Source organism: Cryptomeria japonica, chromosome 6 (genome assembly GCF_030272615.1).
Source record: "Cryptomeria japonica chromosome 6, Sugi_1.0, whole genome shotgun sequence".
NCBI classification, from domain to species: Eukaryota; Viridiplantae; Streptophyta; class Pinopsida; order Cupressales; family Cupressaceae; genus Cryptomeria; species Cryptomeria japonica.
This window is the reverse complement of record NC_081410.1, coordinates 415823037-415839751: the sequence shown is the minus strand read 5'-3', so window position 1 is coordinate 415839751 and position 16715 is coordinate 415823037. Positions and strand designations below refer to the sequence as shown.

General features: G+C 36.4%; 2 protein-coding genes across 3 annotated transcripts; one reads left to right on the top strand and one right to left on the bottom strand.

Moving 5' to 3' along the window:
• Positions 1-265: 265 nt before the first annotated feature.
• Positions 266-853, top strand: LOC131876630 (uncharacterized). The gene has a single exon (XM_059222072.1). The coding sequence runs from the start codon at positions 266-268 to the stop codon at positions 851-853; it is 588 nt and encodes a 195-aa protein (XP_059078055.1).
• A 1645-nt stretch (positions 854-2498) lies between these two features.
• On the bottom strand, positions 2499-12898 carry LOC131039074 (uncharacterized). 2 transcript variants are annotated; one of them, XR_009104598.2, is made up of 5 exons: positions 12693-12898; positions 12499-12600; positions 9649-9809; positions 3258-3366; positions 2716-2935 (listed from the first exon to the last, which is right to left on the bottom strand). XR_009104598.2 is itself a non-coding variant. In XM_057971723.2 (4 exons), the coding sequence occupies exons 1-4, from the start codon at positions 12787-12789 to the stop codon at positions 2801-2803; spliced, it is 495 nt and encodes a 164-aa protein (XP_057827706.2). In that variant the 5' UTR covers positions 12790-12898; the 3' UTR covers positions 2499-2800. The 2 variants fall into 2 exon arrangements, 1 of the variants encoding a protein (XP_057827706.2); XM_057971723.2 differs by lacking the exon at positions 3258-3366 and having other exon boundaries at positions 2499-2935.
• Between the last annotated feature and the right edge of the window lie 3817 nt (positions 12899-16715).

The window sequence follows — 16715 nt, the reverse complement described above, 5'->3', positions numbered from 1 at the left end:
ATACTTTGCAAAGCCCAATCGGAGTCAACAGACCACCTCCTCTTGACCTGTCCCTTTGCCTCTAAATGTTGGAGATGGCTCTGTGCAAAATTGGAACTGATCTTAGTCTTGCCGAATGAAATCAAAGGAGAGCTTGCTGAGCCAAATTATGGAAATAGATCCATCATGCTTAATTTGGGAAATTTGGAAAGAAAGGAACCGCGGGCTATTTGAAGGTAAAGCTAGAAATCAGAAATCAATTCTAAATTCAATAGAATCGGCAATAATGGATTCAATCAATAGCAAAACAACCTTTGCTCCGAATCAATCTAAAGTTTTCTCTTCATGGGATAGGAAAATTAGTCAAAATTGGCAAGGAATCATTATTCCCTCACTCTCTCGCCATAACTCAATTAAAAGGAAAGATGCAATCTGGTCTCCCTCGAAGCCAGACTGGGTAAAACTGAATTTTGATGGGGCCTCCAAAGGCAATCCAGGCCCCTCCGGAATAGGCTATGTCATCAGAGACCAATCAGAAGCAATCATCGGGAAAATGGCAAAACCAATCCCTCCTGACACTCATAACATAGCAGAGTTCACCACTCTACTATTAGGCCTGAAAGACTGCATCAACCATGGTGTCAAAAATGTTACAGTGGAAGGAGATTCGGAGACAGCAATTAATGCTATAAGGAAGAAGACAACCCCCAATTGGAGGCTTCAAGCTCTATTGGAAAGAATTCTAGAAATCCTAAACAATTTGGAACACTTCAAGGCAAAACATATTTATAGAGAAGCAAATACAGAGGCGGACGCTCTATCAAAAGTTGCAGCTTTAGGAACCTTTATTCACTGGTGGTCACAAGGATCTTAGCCTTCTGCTAATTTAGATCGACCAAGCTAATATGACCGATCAAACAAGGTTCGAGTCACTGCTTGCTAGTGGACTGGAGGAATGCATAAATCAAATTCAAAAATTCCTTACTTGCCCTCCTTTTGGCGGCTAACACCAACGGTCACTCTTCTTTTCAAACTAACACTCAACTAACCTTGGGATGCAAGGTGGGTCCGGTATAGCCGAGTAGACTAACCGGCAACATTAATACGAGACCTATTGAAGTCCAGCTGGTGAGCACCGCCTCTTTGTCCTTGCATGAGCTGTCCACAGGCTAATCTCTCCCTCCACATTTTAATGGATTTGGCTTGATTTGAGCATTTATTCTCCGCCACCTTCGCGTGAGTTTTAATTGCTCTCGTTTTCCCATCATTGCTCGTTGAGTTGTGCACTCGCCTTCCTGCAGAATAGTCCAAGTATCGCTTCTCTTTTTCATTTTGGCTCTACTAGTTGCTCTTTGGCTCTCCTCTTGCTTGTCCTTGCCCACGGTCGCCATGTCTTCCGAGCCCCTTTCGGTTTCATCATGAGTGTTTATCCCAGGCCCGTTTCTTGCTTTGGCAATGACACCCCCATCTCACTTGGTGCTTCTACTTGTCAAGTTTCTTTCAGAAAGATTACGGACCTGAGACTCGAGCGTCTCCTCATCTACTCAGACCCTCCGGTTCTTTTAGCAGTCAAATTGATTATGGGGAGTGCTCATTTGAGCAGAGATGAATACCCAAGAGACAACACTAGCATTTCGTCCAGATTTGTGGTGTCACTGCTGGATCAAAAGCTTTCCACGCAATTAATCTGGAACCTTACCAGGGAACTCTTCCCAGCTGAAATTCTTCAAGAGCTCCAAGAAGTTCTGAATAAGGCCAACCACGATTCTAGTGCGCCCAAACCTAGCGACAAAATCCTTTTTAACGCCCATGGTGCTCTCATCAATTATTACCCATTCCTTCTGGACCTGAAGGATAAAGAATTGAATAGGCGCAAAAAGTTTGCTAGTGCAGGGCTGAGCTACCTCAAATGGCATTTTTTAGGTGAAGATCCGGACGCTGAAGGGAAAGAGGAGATTTTGTTCCTTTTCACAAGAATGAATGGCTTCTTGCCTATGCTTGCTGCAAATACAGAACCTAAACCAAAACAAAGTTGTAGAGGAGGCTCGAGCAGAGGTCGCAAGGGCAGGGGTCGTGGTCGGAGCTTTCCAGCAAGCAGAGGTTGAGGCCGCCCAAGGAACCAACTTCCTCAACCGGACATTCCCTCCACAAGCTAGGCTCTCTATGGATACCTCCTTTAGTTTACTGAATATGCAATCGTCCTTGTATATTTTTATTAGACTTTAATTTTAAGTTCAAAAACTCTGAATCTAGGTCGTTGAATTCGGACATTATCAGTAATTATGTTTTGGCTTTTCTAGACTATCAAACCTTAAATGGCTCAGGAAAGTAGCTAAACCTTAAGCTAAAAGGTTCTGGTTTTGAAGGGACCTCTGTGCTCTTTAAGAGCAGAGGTTTTTTGAATATCTTGAAATTCAGTGGTAATCATATGTATCTACACTAATTAATACAAAATATGGCTTTGCCTTTACCGACCAAAAAAAAATGTTACTATTCTTCACCTTAAGCCATTACGGCAGTCAACAAAAACTTCTCACATTTTTTTCAATTAATAAGTTATACCACATATTTATAAACACCAACAGTTGTCCACAAATTATCTATAAAAAAAAACAGTTGTCCACAAATTCCTAAAAACATTATGGTTGAAAGTATGATATCATGCTAAAAGGAACAGACGTAATGGAAAACTCTTCCTAGCCTATGTACATCTTGACTAAAATACAGCGATCCAAGTCAAACAAATGACTAGCTAAAATTTATAAAGATTCGACATAATCTGAAATTTCAAATCAAGACTAAGAATCAGCAACCAAGTTCTTTACAGCACTCCTGAAGTTGCTGTATCTTCGATGGCAGAAACGATGCTATTACGAACAATGCTGAATTGGACATAAACACACGTCAACAGCTTGTTATCAACATCTGTCAATTTTACCCTGAGCCTATAGGAACCCTGTACAATGCCAAACAAAAGGAAAAATTAGAGATCCAAATAGAATGATGACCTTAATAGATGTAACCTCGAAAATTTCTCAAAAAAGGGGCTAACAAAGATAAAACCTTCATGATTTAGCTATGGTGCTCGTGATGTTCAGTAAAAATTTTGAAAAGAAATTATATTCAAATGTAGGTAGAAAAGCTGCTACTGAAAACATACAATAGGTGAGCACTCAATCGATGAACTAAAATGGCAACCAAACCCGCATGTTAAGTACATGGAAGAAACAAAATAGCAAAGATGCTGATCAAGAAACAATACAGCCTATCAAGAAAACCTGGTAGAACTTCTCTATCAAGACATATCTTTCAGCATTGTTCACGAAGTGGAGGCAGAACACTCCCTTACAGCTTCATTATGTGATGATGTCAAATGCAATATAGAACCTGAGAAAGTCAATAAATTAGGATGCAGTCTATTGTTAGGTAATTCATCTGTAATTTGTATGGCCTATGGCTGTTGCTAATTCAATAACACAATATAAACAAAAATATGCTGGAAAAGCATAGCTAGTAATTTTTGGCCAAAACAAACTTCACTCTTGCAGTTCGTAAATGGAAATCAAATGCAGAGGATACATATACATATGGAACCAATGCTTATGAAAACACCACAAGAAAAGCTCTCAACTTTATTCCCTGTCAACAAGCAGATGCACAATGTGTCTTACAAGAATGTATGGCCTCACAAGAGCACGGAACGTTGCTCTTCACTCTAGCTCTTGAACTTCTGCTCTGCACAAATCTTTTGCTCCTCAGCTCCAAATAAATGAATAAGTACCCCTAGTCCTTTGAGTAAGGTGTATACATGGCTTTTGGAGTGGTACTTAGATTTCTATCCCTTAGTTACTAAGTGTCTTCTTGTGCTCTATTGACTCCTTATATTTTGGGGGGACCATGGGTGATTGTTCGAATTCCTTGGTGCCAAATCCTATCCCTTAGTTTCTAAATGTCTTCTTGTGCTCTATTGACTCCTTATATTTTGGGGGGACCATGGGTGATTGTTCCAATTCCTTGGTGCCAAATCTACCAGTTGCAGGTAAAAATCCACCAGATACTAAACAAAAAAAGTTGATAAAAATACAAACCTACTGATTAGCCCACGTAGCATAGGATTACACCCAAGAAAACAACTGAAACAATTTGTATATTGCTTTCCCATCTCAAAAGCCGTCCCATAATCTTGTATACAGCTGGTTACAAAATAGACTTTTTCTTTTTATTGACCAAAGCTGGCTATGAAAAAGACTGCATTATTTATCATTCTATGAACTGTCCCTTCAAAATATCTTTGTACAATCTGATATCTTTGTACAGTGGTGCAATGGCGGTGGATAAAATGATAGGAAGCAAAGAAGAGGCCGCTGGAGAATTGAACCAAATCCTATCCGTCTATCTACGCATTGAATTGTCACCTGTTCATTTGTTGCGTGTGGAAGGTCTTAGGAGCTCATTTCATTTCATTCACAAATTTCTTCCCGTGAAGAAAACTGCTGCAGCAATTCCTTTGGAGGAGAAGAGAGGCAAAGAGTTTGACTGTGCGGTAGGTAAGAAGTAGATATGCCCAAAAGGTTAATTAGGTTGTGATCGGAAGCAGAAGCCGAAGGGTTGGTGGTCAAACAAAGCCAACAAGCAAAGCATGGGCGACCAGCTAAACAATTAACTACTAGAATTATTTTAATGAAAACAAAACGAAGAAAGAAAAATTAGAAAAATTTAAAAATATATTTGAAAAAAATTCTGATTTTTAATTATTTATAGATTGTAATAAAAAATTGCATTTTTATTAATTATAATAAATAGAATTTTTTAAAAAAAATTCACAGTTATATATTTATTCTTGACTGTTAAAAGTTATCATGACCTACTACTATCATATTATCAAGTTATTTAGCATATACATGTAATTTAATGGTACTGATTGCAAGGGTTTCACTTTTATTATTGTAAGTTCAAGCGTCAAGCAAGCACTATTTAAAGTGGTAACCAATGATCCACATAGACCCTTATGGATTGCTTGCACTTCCATACCTCCCTGCTCCCAAATGGTATGAATGGGAACCACTTTTGAAACACCAACTATTTAAAGGGGGATCCCGCCTTGCCAAATTGCATTGATAGGATATTTGAGAGAGAAAGCAACATATTTGAAGTATGCAATTCTTCTTTTAAATAATCTCTTATTTAATTATGATGTTTTTTAATGCAACTTTTATGTCTAAGAAAGACGAGCATCAACCATGTTTACAAAAAGGCAAGGGAGAATATCCATACAAAAAACCATTAAAACATATGTTATACTTAACGATTGAATGGAAACTTCAATTTTATATGCTAACAAATGGTGTCAATAATTTATACTAACACTACCAGATTGAATAAAAAAATGTTATTTGCTTTTCATCCTCCACTACGAGTAATATTGAAAAAATGTGATAGCCATTGAACAACTAGAGAAAGAGAAAAAGGAAGATCTAGAGAGAGAAAGAGAGATAGAAGGGAAGAGAGGACAGATTGAGCTCAGCAGAGATACATAGGAGGATAGAGACAGAGAGAAGAGAGAGAATGAGAGATAGGGAGTTACAAAGAGAGATGGTGTGTGTGTGTGAGAGAGAGAGAGAGGGAGGGAGGAGATATTGAGAAGGAGAAGAGTGAGAGAGAGATGAGTAGAGAAGTGGAGGGAAAGAAGTGAAAGAGAGAGCGGAAATAGTGACCCTTTTTAATAAATGTCAATGCAATTTCCTCTTAAGGGGCAATGTTTTTAAAGTAGTTGAATGTGAGGACCAAGTAAAGGATGTAAACTTTATTTCCAAAATCCTCATTGAATCCATAAAGATGGTGGATGCTAAGAAAGTTGTCCAATTCCGAATAGATGATGCAAAAAATTGTAGAGCAACGAGTGCTTTGGTTGAGGAAAGATTCAAGCACATATTTTGGACACCATGTACCATCCCCTCCCTTAACTTGGTAATGCAAAAAAATTGTCACTCAAATGGAGAGTGGGGAGAAGAAATACACCAAGGGTGAGAATATTCAAATAGTTGTGAAATTATTATGTCACAAGACATCTTTAGGACTTTCTTAAAATTGTTGAAGGTAAAATTATGAAATTTCAATTATTATTTTTAATCAAATTTATATGACATTTATTTATTTAAATTTAAATTTGTTATTAACCTAGCTTTTACACTTTTATTAGGTTGTTGAGACACTTGTTTCAAATAGCACATAATCGTTTTGAGATGACTTGTGAGGGTGCACGAGACAATAAGTGGCATGGTCGTTAGCAACCAATGGTATTTGTGGAGGCAAACATATTCACAAAGGATCCAAAGATGAAATCAGCAATCTTGCATGATGATTGGTGGGCTTATGTGAATTACATCTCGAGTTTCACCAAGCCCATCATGAGTATGATCAGGTTTGTTGATACAGATTAACTGTGTTTAGGGGAAATCTATGATGACATGGAAATAAAGGCCGTAATAGCAAAGGAAAATGAACCCAAAGAAACACTTTTCCTAAAGGTGAAAATAATCATTCTTGAACATTAGAACAGGATGACCATGTCCTTGCATTATCTCCCAAATATTACAACACAAAGATGCTTCTTTTGCTTCAAAGAGTCACTCCATATAGAAACAATGAAATTGTTGACAGGTACAAGAAAGTATTTCAATGAATCTTCTAAGATTCAAAAGTAATGGATAATGTTAAGACTAAATTTGGCAAATTCATCTCATCACAAAACCATAGTATTTGCACTCTTCGATCCAAGTACAAGATGAACACTCATATGGTGGTACTCCACAGACAAAGTTATGTCCCTCCAACCTCTTGCAGTCAAAATTCTATCACAGGTAAGCAGTTTTTATTTTCTATTATTAACATTCTTACGATTCTTTCACATTTTTAAGTTGTACTAACTTTCTCTCCAATCTCAATAGGTTGGAAAAATTCTTCCATTGAGTGAAATTGGAGTACGTACTCTTTTGTCCGCGTAGTTAAGCACAACGGTGTTGTCTGCAAAACAAATAAGCAAAAGATTTCGTCTACGTCAATTCCAATTTGTGCCTCCTATCACATAAAGAAGTTGATGACAATTAAGGGGCAATGAAGAATTAGGATACAGCCTCTAAGTGTGCCAACTCAGATGGATCTATTTAATAACTGCCCATAATCAGTCAGATTACGAAGAGACTCCTACAAATGATATTAATGTAGCTAGTGGGAGTAGCCGTGTAGTTGCTTCTGGTTCAAATGAAGTTGAACCAAGTGGCAACATAGGTCTATTTGGGGGAAAAAAATTCTGTACCAGCATACCCAAACCCATTCCTGTAACAGAACCTGCAACTTAGCTATCACATAATGATTTCACTAGTAGACCTCTGATTTCACAAAAGTGTCTTTCCACATTTCCAGTGGTTGGCAAATAATTAGATCCAGACTTCTTGTAGAGAAAGAAAATCCCTAGTCATAGTGTCAAAGGCTGCATAAAGAAGCTCTAACAATTTAATAGCTAAGACCCACTTTCAAAAAATATTCTCTCTATCTATTTTGAGGGAAAACTTAGTGGTAACCCCCATACATAATTGGATATGCGGTTCCCAGTAAAACATAGGAAAGAAAAGACTCCGATGAAGGCTGAATAATGCATTGGATGGGCAAGGACCTTGAATTCAGTGAATCATCACTATTGTTTCTTGAGCCTTGACCAAGAGGAAAGGCTAATATCTAAGTGCTTTGCTACAGCTTTTTGTCAAAAATGTCGCACCATTTTTTCCTCTGGCATTCACAGATGCTGAGACAAGAACCACATATAATATTGAAGAGAACAAACTTGGGAATCTTTGCAAACAGGAGGGCATCCTGACATAGATCCCCTGTTTACACAACATAGCGAAATATAAAAAGGTTATATTGTCCGTACTCTAAATCAACCACTAAACCAAAAACTGAATCCAAGCATACAAACAGACATCTCCGTGTGCATTAAGTCCAAGGGTACAGTGGCACATAAAAAAACCAGAAAGAAAAAAATCATGTTCCTCTCTGCCCACAAGGAAAGAAAAATACATTGAAAGATACTACAACATAAACCATAAGGAGAAGTTTTCAGTGATCATTCTAGTTCCCTAAAATGCATCATCCCGGAGAAGCTTAAGATAGCTAAACACCTGATAACTCGTAAATCAGAACGGAACTATGCATAATGGAAATGCCATGCTTGCTAAGCATGTTCCATCATGAGGGCTAATCAGATGAATCAATATTATAAAAATTAACTAAATGGGAGTAAAATTCGCAATCAGATTTGAAACTATGGTCTCACCCCAAAATCAACTGAAAGCATCCCTCACAATTATATCTTTGTAAATTGCAGCCTGAACTAGCATGGAAAATCCATCCTTCTTCCCCATTACCATGAAGCTGATTGTACATTTTGAAGTTGAAAAGGCAGGCTACAGAGAGAAAATCTAAAATTTTGTAAAGTTCTGCCAACCATCATGTATACGCAAAGACTAATTACCTGGACAGTCTAATAAAGATTTCAATTTCTTGCCCCATTCAATTAAATATTAGGTTAGGTTTATTAGTCCTTTGGACCTGCATCCAGTTATCTTGGGAGAAAAAGAAATGCCATGCACAATCCACCATTAGGGTCATGCTGCTACAGGGACAAAAAAATTAAGAATTATCCAGAGAAAACATTCAAGAAAACTATGATTCATATTAGAATTGTTTATGCACATACTGAAATTCGAGACTCAAGTTGAAGTCTAGTCTGTCTTATAGGCTGGAGTTTAATGTCTCTAATAAGAAATATATTAACATATGGCTAAATCTTACAACGGAACTCATGAGGGTAATAGAGAAGTGTGGGCATGACTTACTGCATTACTGGAACCGACCTATCCTACCGATTTAAAATCCGGGTGGTCTACTTACTAATACATGTAATTATAAATTTATACGCATTGAAAGAACTACAAAACAAAAAGTGCTGTCTTCATGATAAAATTTCCCCCCGAACTTAAATGGCTTTGGTCCCTCTTGTTATACCCACAAAACCAATATATATAATGTATCTCACCTTTTAACTTTTTTCTTTTGTATTTGTAACTCACTTAATCAAAACAATTTTTGCACACTTCAGCCTTTACTCTGAAAAAACTTGAATACACTTTACAGATGGCTAATTCTGGAAGTTTTTGAAGTTAAGGATACACTGTACACGAGAAGTGGTTTCAAACTTTTGGTGCTAAGAATTCACCCTTCACACAAAACAGAAACAGAAAGAATCCAATAATGAATTGCCAAATGAAGATTACATGGGAAGTCGTAATCACGATGGTTCTTATGATTAATCAATGTCTTAGATCTTAATCCTACCTTTGACATACTCATAGACAAATGTTACCAATTCCCTATTATACTTAAGCCTAGACTGACTTGTAGCAGTTAACGGTAGACCAAATTCAAACAAAAAATTCTAGCAATCCATAAATATAGGTTTCTCCAGCTGATTCTAACATGCAGACCTTTCTCTGGCATAAGATGATAAAAACTAGAGAAAAAATTGAAAAACCTTAAGTAAGATATAAATACTTCATATAGGATATAAGGAAATTTAAGAATGTCTAATCGTCCAAAATTTATATAACTCACAGGTGGTGTAAATCCTGGCAAACTCTGCGCGTGTGTAATAACGAAACTCCCTTCCTTTACAGGGCATGCTGTCTTGGTACAAAGATCATGATCTTCTGTATGAATACGTAGTCCGAAGAAAAATACCTCGATAGTCAATTTTCCACCAGAAATGCTATCTTCTGCAGAACCAGAGCAAATATCAGATATTTAAAATTAGGAAGGCATCATAAAAGACTAATTATTACAAAATCATGTTTGCAAAGTGCTTAACTAGTTTTCTATTGTCGACTACCCAAGATGGAGGAATCAATGCAACATAAATCAAACCAATTTACACAACACTCTTCTGAAATCAATCGTATACAAAACATGAAGAAAATCACTGAACCTATCAAAGGATTACAAAACATAAGAAACAGACCTGAAATAAATAAAAACAAATTTGAAATGTATCATAAGAGCTGCAAACGAAGAAGGTTAAGCTTTGCTTAAAATCTTTATGGCAAGCGGAGAAATACTCTATAATAAATAGAGACCACATTCCATGGGTGCTTTAGGCGAAGATAAGATACAAATGACTACACACTACATCCTATTAAGATTTATGTTAAGCACCTCTTAATAATCCTAATCTGTCAAAGAAAATTTATTACAATTAATTTGCAGCAGAGATAAAATTTAAATCTAACGAATCTCCCTTACGTAAATTAAACTTGACCTAAGAAATAAAAAAATATACTTTTGAGATTGCAATGGCGCCTAAAATGTTAAATATCTCTTAGCATTTGAACGTCTCAAAGATACTTCATATTCATAAATCCTTATATCTGTCAATATAAATCTGCAATCATTTCTAAGTAAAATTACAACATAATTATCTATAGGTGCAATTGTACCATCTGAAATTGATAAACCTGAAAAACCTGAGGTCGAACATCCAAACTTAAATCACTAACAACCTTTGAAACAACAACAAAATAAAAAAGAAGCAATAACTCTGGCATTATTAGAATACCATCAATCCCATATCTAGCTTGGAAAAGAAAACTCGGCGATCACAAAAGAAAGAACCAAACTAATTCCAATAAAAGCACACTCGCAATAACAGAAAAACAAAAGTTACTGCTACAACTGTAAATACTGCATACTCATTTTTATCATGTATATATAAAGGGTGCAAAGAATATGTAATGAAGCTTATAGATGATGGAAGCTTTTAACCGAAGAAAGATGTATATGGAATAGCCTAAACGATTTTATACTGCCATATTGTAAAACACATTAAGTCCATGAGACCATCTAATAAAAATTATAAAATAGACTATATTTTCAAAAATTGACAGAGTTTTCTCTGAAAAAAATGTTTTATTCCAAACATGTACTGTAATCCTATTTATACTCGTTAACATTATATCTTATCAAATGAAACTTGATGAATAGACTTACACAGAAAAATCCCTTACAGAAAAAATTCACAAGGTATGTAACTTAAATGAACCAGAGAAAAACAATATATGTGGCGTACAAATTGAATAAAGTAGAAAATGCAAGTCATTCTTTTTAAGTGACCACTATATAATGAAACTGGGCACACTTACAAGTGCTCTTGCAAACATAACCTACAACATAAAAGTTTAATTGAAGTGAAATGAAAGATGGAGAATTGATTTTAACATTGGGCATCCAAACAAACATTACCCAAAACAGAAAACCATACGATCCTACAGATCAATTTGACTTAAGGATATTAAAGGATCTTGTCTCGTCTCATGTCAATAGAGGTTACGGCTACAATTTGAAATTTTTTGGCAAACGTTAATATATATATGATAAAATTTGTTTTTTCAGTAAAGGGGATGAACAGGGGAGGTTGATTGGGCATGCATATGAGATGAGTGACTTTTAGGTCAAGAGGGGAAGGTTATTGGATGTGGATATGAGATGAAAGATTTTAGGTTGGGAGAGTGAAAGATCTTTGAATCGAAGGGTATGATGATGAGGAGGGGATATTGGGCAAGGATATGAGATGAAAGATTTTAGGTTGGGGATGTGAATGATCTTTAAGTCAATGGATAAGAGGATGAGGAGGGGGATATTGGGTATGGATATGAGATGAAAGATTTTAGGTTGGTAATGTGAAAGACCTTTAAATCGATGGGTAGGAGTATGAAGGAGGGTATTGGGTATGGATATGAGATAAAAGACTTTTAAGTAAAAGACCTTTAAGTCGATGGATAAGCAGATGAGGACGAGTATATTGGGTATGGATATGAGATGAAAGATTTTAGGTTGGGAATGTGAGAGACCTTTCAGTCAATGGGTAGGAGTATGAAGGAGGGTAATGGGTATGGATACGAGGTAAAAGACTTTTAAGTGTCTTTCACAATTGCATTAATCAGTTTTGACCTTTTATAGACATTAATATCATTATCATTATCAACAATCCCAAAAGAATCTGCCAGGGATGTTTTCTCCACAATTTTAGAAAAATTGATAATAGTTTGTAAGATAAATAAGCTTATAAGGCATTGGATGCACCAAAGGCTTTGTCAATCGGGAAGTCAAGGGATTAATTTGCGCGCATACTTTTATGGTCTATATTACCGATGCAGGCGTTTGTGTGCGTTTTAAAATCTCACAGAAATAAAATTTTAAAAACCTCTAAAAACGAGACAATCAGAATATTTTGATTCGAAAACGTAACTGAGATAAATTCTACACATTCGACAGTTTTCAACTGGTGCATTATTGCTTTTTGGGAAACGGTATTAACCCAAAAACATAAGGAGGTTATCAATCCAATTACCCAAATTATAAAAAGATAACAACAGAAAATACAAAAACAGGAGTTATATCTTGTGTAGTTACCAGAAATTGCGTTAATACTAAAGGTTGCAGTTTCTCCTCTGACAACTGGATTTGGATCGATATCCACAGAATCAACCTTTACCAGATAGTCTTCCTCAGAACCTGTGTTCAAATTCAATTCAATTAGGTTAACTATAGTCAGCCAAAAATCTGTGCTGCCAATAAAAAACAAATACCATGAATTTATCGCTTACCACAATATTGAGTCTTCACATTTGCATATGTTGCAGGAATGAGTGAAAAGCTGGCCACAATTAGCAGAAAAACCCAACATTGCAATTTGCCCTCCATTATATCGAAGTCCTGAATTCCGTTTCGAACTGCTCTATAAAAGATGCTATGTACGAAAGAACAAGATATTTATGGGCATCTGCGAATATATAATATTATCATATAAAGTACAACTAACACAGGAGAATATTTTTATATATTTATTGATAGTTCTAATGAAACTAAAAGATTGGACGCGTGGCGTATCCTCGTCGAATATACGAGATACAAGATTCAATATCTCCGCCGTCCTCAAACAAGAATAAGATTTGTTTTCATGAATAATTGAAGAGAAAATAATACATTATTTAGTAGGTGGTGGAAGGTGTACCTTGAAAGTCTATGTGGGGTCAAATTTAAATAATTATTTTTTAAAATAATAAAATAAAACAATAAGATGAAATAATAATAAAGTAAAATCATTGAAGTGTTGAGAGTTATGTTAGTAAAAGGAGGAGCAAGGGCATGGTCAACTAGATGATCTCATACATTAACAAGATTAGAGTAATCAATGATATGTTCCCAACTAACCCTCTTCTATTCTCGTTCATCGGAGGTGACTAAGTAGTATGAATAGGAGAATAATTATATCATATGTGGGAACTTGCCACAATTTGGCCAACTAAGAGTTTTAAGGTCATGAGGCTAGGAGGAGGCTAAAAGCGAGTGAGAGGGCTAAGATCTCCCACAAGTAGACCCACTTTTGGCTCTTCTAGAAGGAGTCTAGGAAACATGTGATTGGGGGTCATCACTTCCCCAAGTTATCTAGCTATATTTTCACATTAACATCCATGTAGACGAGAATGACCCTTGTGGGAAGCTGAAGGCAAAAGACTTTGGCAACCATACATAGGGGCATTAACCCAATGTTCTAATAGCACTTATGCATGTATCACTTTAAATCTAAGTTTACTCACTTGCATTTGAATCTACATAAACACATTAGAACAAATCATAGCTTTAGTGTATAGTGAGAAGTGGATATCAACAAAGTAATTCGTAAAAAATAGTAGAATTCTTGTCTTTCCATATGTTAAAAAGAATCTCCATCTTGAAAACGTGCTAAATTTGGGTAACTTTAACAAATAATCTAGGTCAAATTTATGCCATGTGAAAAAGGCTCATATAAATGGCTTAAAAAAGTCATGAATCCAATTTTAGATTTCATAAATTCTAGAATAAAACCGAAATGGTCTTTGAGAGTATCTTGTACACAAAATGAATGATGAGCATCACCAACTCCAAGTTGAACTAATATGGTACCAATAGGAAGTCCCTAATAAAGAATGCCTTAAGCAAAATGGGCAAGCATTGGTTCAAGAATAGTGGATCCAACAGTCTAAATCTATGGTGTCAAGTACCCAAAGAAAATAGGAGATGTCATATATGATTCAATTAAGAGACCATGAGAAGGTGGGGTGAAATCCAATCATATTCCTTGTAGGGTTTGTAATTGTGAAATGGCATGTTTGGATAGCATTTCCAATCTTTTCATTGGAGCTTTAAGGTTCTATCCTTAGTTTTGTAAAGTGTATTAGGAGGAACTAAATTAATAATTGTATAATAAGTCTAAAAATCTTGATTGGATAATCGATCAAAAAAAAATCTTGATCGAATAGCTTGAATTTCACATTGGCTTCTAGCCAAGAAAATTATTTCTTTGTTATCTTGGAAAATAAGTTAAATAGAGTTTTGATTTCCCTTTAATAGAATTTCAAAGCCCACACAGCCTTTGTAAGTAGGTAGTCTTGATAGGAAAGAACAGAAGACCACCAAATGGACTATGGATTAATAGATAAACCCTTGTGAAAGTCATTACCCTCCCACAAAAATCACGGTTCGATGGTTTCCTAAGCTTTCTAAATGTTTTATATGCAATAACATGACATGACATGACAAGACATGAATGACCTAATCATAAACACTTTCGCTTGCATGAAGATTGATGTAAGTTGTTGCTCCTTGGTGTCTAGATCTTGAAGAATGCTTGAAGGATATGATGGGATGAAATGCCACCTTGATGCTCAATGCTTGATAATAATGGATGCTTATGATATGAGTGGATGGATGTGAAAGTGGATTAAAATAATGCTCTTATATAGGGTTCTCAAGATATTTCCTTGATTAGGTCAACCTCCAATGATCAAATTGAGACATCATGATCCAAAACCAATGAGCAGGAAATGTGCACTAGGATATTCAAAATTGGGCCCAATTTGGGAGGACAAGGATGCTCTAGACACCACTATCCTAGGACAATGACACCCTAGGTGCTATTGTCCACCCAAAACACAATGAATAGGCTAAAGATAGGGTGCACATAGCCCAAAACAGAGGTTTAGACCACCATTGGAACATATGACATTAATTTCAATGTGAAAAGCTAGAAATGGGCTTGGATGAGAACTAAAAATGGGTCACACTAAGGCAAGGGAAGGGGCACACAAAGTGGTGTAAATTATACAGGGTTACACTTTACAATTCTACATTTAGCCCCCTATTTTGTTTGGGTATGATCCTATGTGCATACTCATGATAAAGTAGTGGAGAGAGAGAGAGAGAGAGAGAGAGAGAGAGAGAGAGAGAGAGAGATTTGTTAGAGTAATTGGGTCTTTACTTGATTAATTAAACAATATTTGTTTAATTTTTTAAGTTCCCTATTATCTCTTTTTACACTTAAGCTAACATTAGTTGCATAATAATTAATTCTTTTATTAATTATTATGTGCAAGCCTAGGTTTTCCTTTTTAGGGTTTCTTGACCTATTAGAGGTTAATTTTCTTTTCCTTGTATCATTATCACATTACACATTTTGTGAATATTGAGCTCTCATCTTTTGAGCATATTTTTCTATGTTTTTGTTTTTAGTTATTTTGCTTCCTTGCTTCTCCTTGTAACAGATTATTCAGCTTGCAGAAGATATTTAGGCTCTTGTGGTGTTGTGTTTCTCAACTCTTACATGGTATCAGAGCTTCAGATCTGTAGCTATATGTTCTTGTTTTGAGAATTTTTGCATTGGAAGCAGATCTGGGGTTTTAGGAAGTTTTCTTTTGTACTTAGGGATAGGTCTTTTTTTTCTGAGCACTTTGGGCCTAAACGGACCTCACCATTGTGCTCAGAAGGCACCAAAACCCTATAGTCATATAAAACTTGCCTAATTTTGACTCTTGAGCATTTGGGGGTAATTTTTCTTCAGTAGTAGGTCGTACGACCCTGGCACACAGTTCGAGAAAAAAATTTAATTTTTTTTTGGGGTCTTTTTACGACATGCAGGCCGATTTTTTGATTTTTTTTTAAAAATAAAAAAGAAAATCAAAAAAATCAAAAAAGGCGAAAGAGAAAAAGAAAAGTTTTAAAAAAATAAATTTTTTTTTTTGGGCGTTGGGGTTTCAGCGACTATACCCCTGACAGTCTGGCAGACCGGACCTATCAGTCCCGGCCCCGACCTGCCGGCCCCCGCTAGCCCTTAGGTCGCCGCCAGTCCCAGCCCCCGCCGACTTCCCCCTCCCATCGCCACCGCCTGCTCAACCCACCACCACCGCCTCCACTGCTGCTACCTCCGCCTCACTCCGCCGCTACACCTCGGAGCGCCACCAGAGTGCCACCCGTGCACCACAACCACCACCCTCTTGCCTTTTTGAGGGGGGGTTCATTTTTTGGTCATATCTTGGGCATCTAGAGTCATTTTTTGGAAAACAAATAGGTGTCAGAAAGTTGGTTTTGAGCTGGACCTCGTGGTGTTGGATTTTGTTTTTCAACTTTGCTATTTGGCTATAATTTTTTTCAGTCAAAGTCGAGACTCATTTTTGCACTTTCAGGGTCGTAGAATGGGCAAACAGACTCTATTTTTCAAAAACGAATAAGCGTTGGAAAGCTCTCAGCATGCTCTATTAAGATATATGATCTTATTTCTCAGAATTTTCCTTAGGTACATGAGATTTCAGCTT

What these genes read in the sequence shown, in the direction of transcription:
- LOC131039074 (XM_057971723.2), bottom strand. Translation starts at nt 12,789, where the DNA reads ATGGAGGGCAAATTGCAATGTTGGGTTTTTCTGCTAATTGTGGCCAGC. An exon ending in TGTGAAGACTCAATATTGTG is followed by an intron (nt 12,601 to 12,692) that starts GTAAGCGATAAA and finishes ATTTGAACACAG; the next exon opens with GTTCTGAGGAAGACTATCTG. An exon ending in TGCCAGGATTTACACCACCT is followed by an intron (nt 2,936 to 9,648) that starts GTGAGTTATATA and finishes GGCATTGTACAG; the next exon opens with GGTTCCTATAGGCTCAGGGT.
- LOC131876630 (XM_059222072.1), top strand. Translation starts at nt 266, where the DNA reads ATGGATTCAATCAATAGCAAAACAACCTTTGCTCCGAATCAATCTAAA.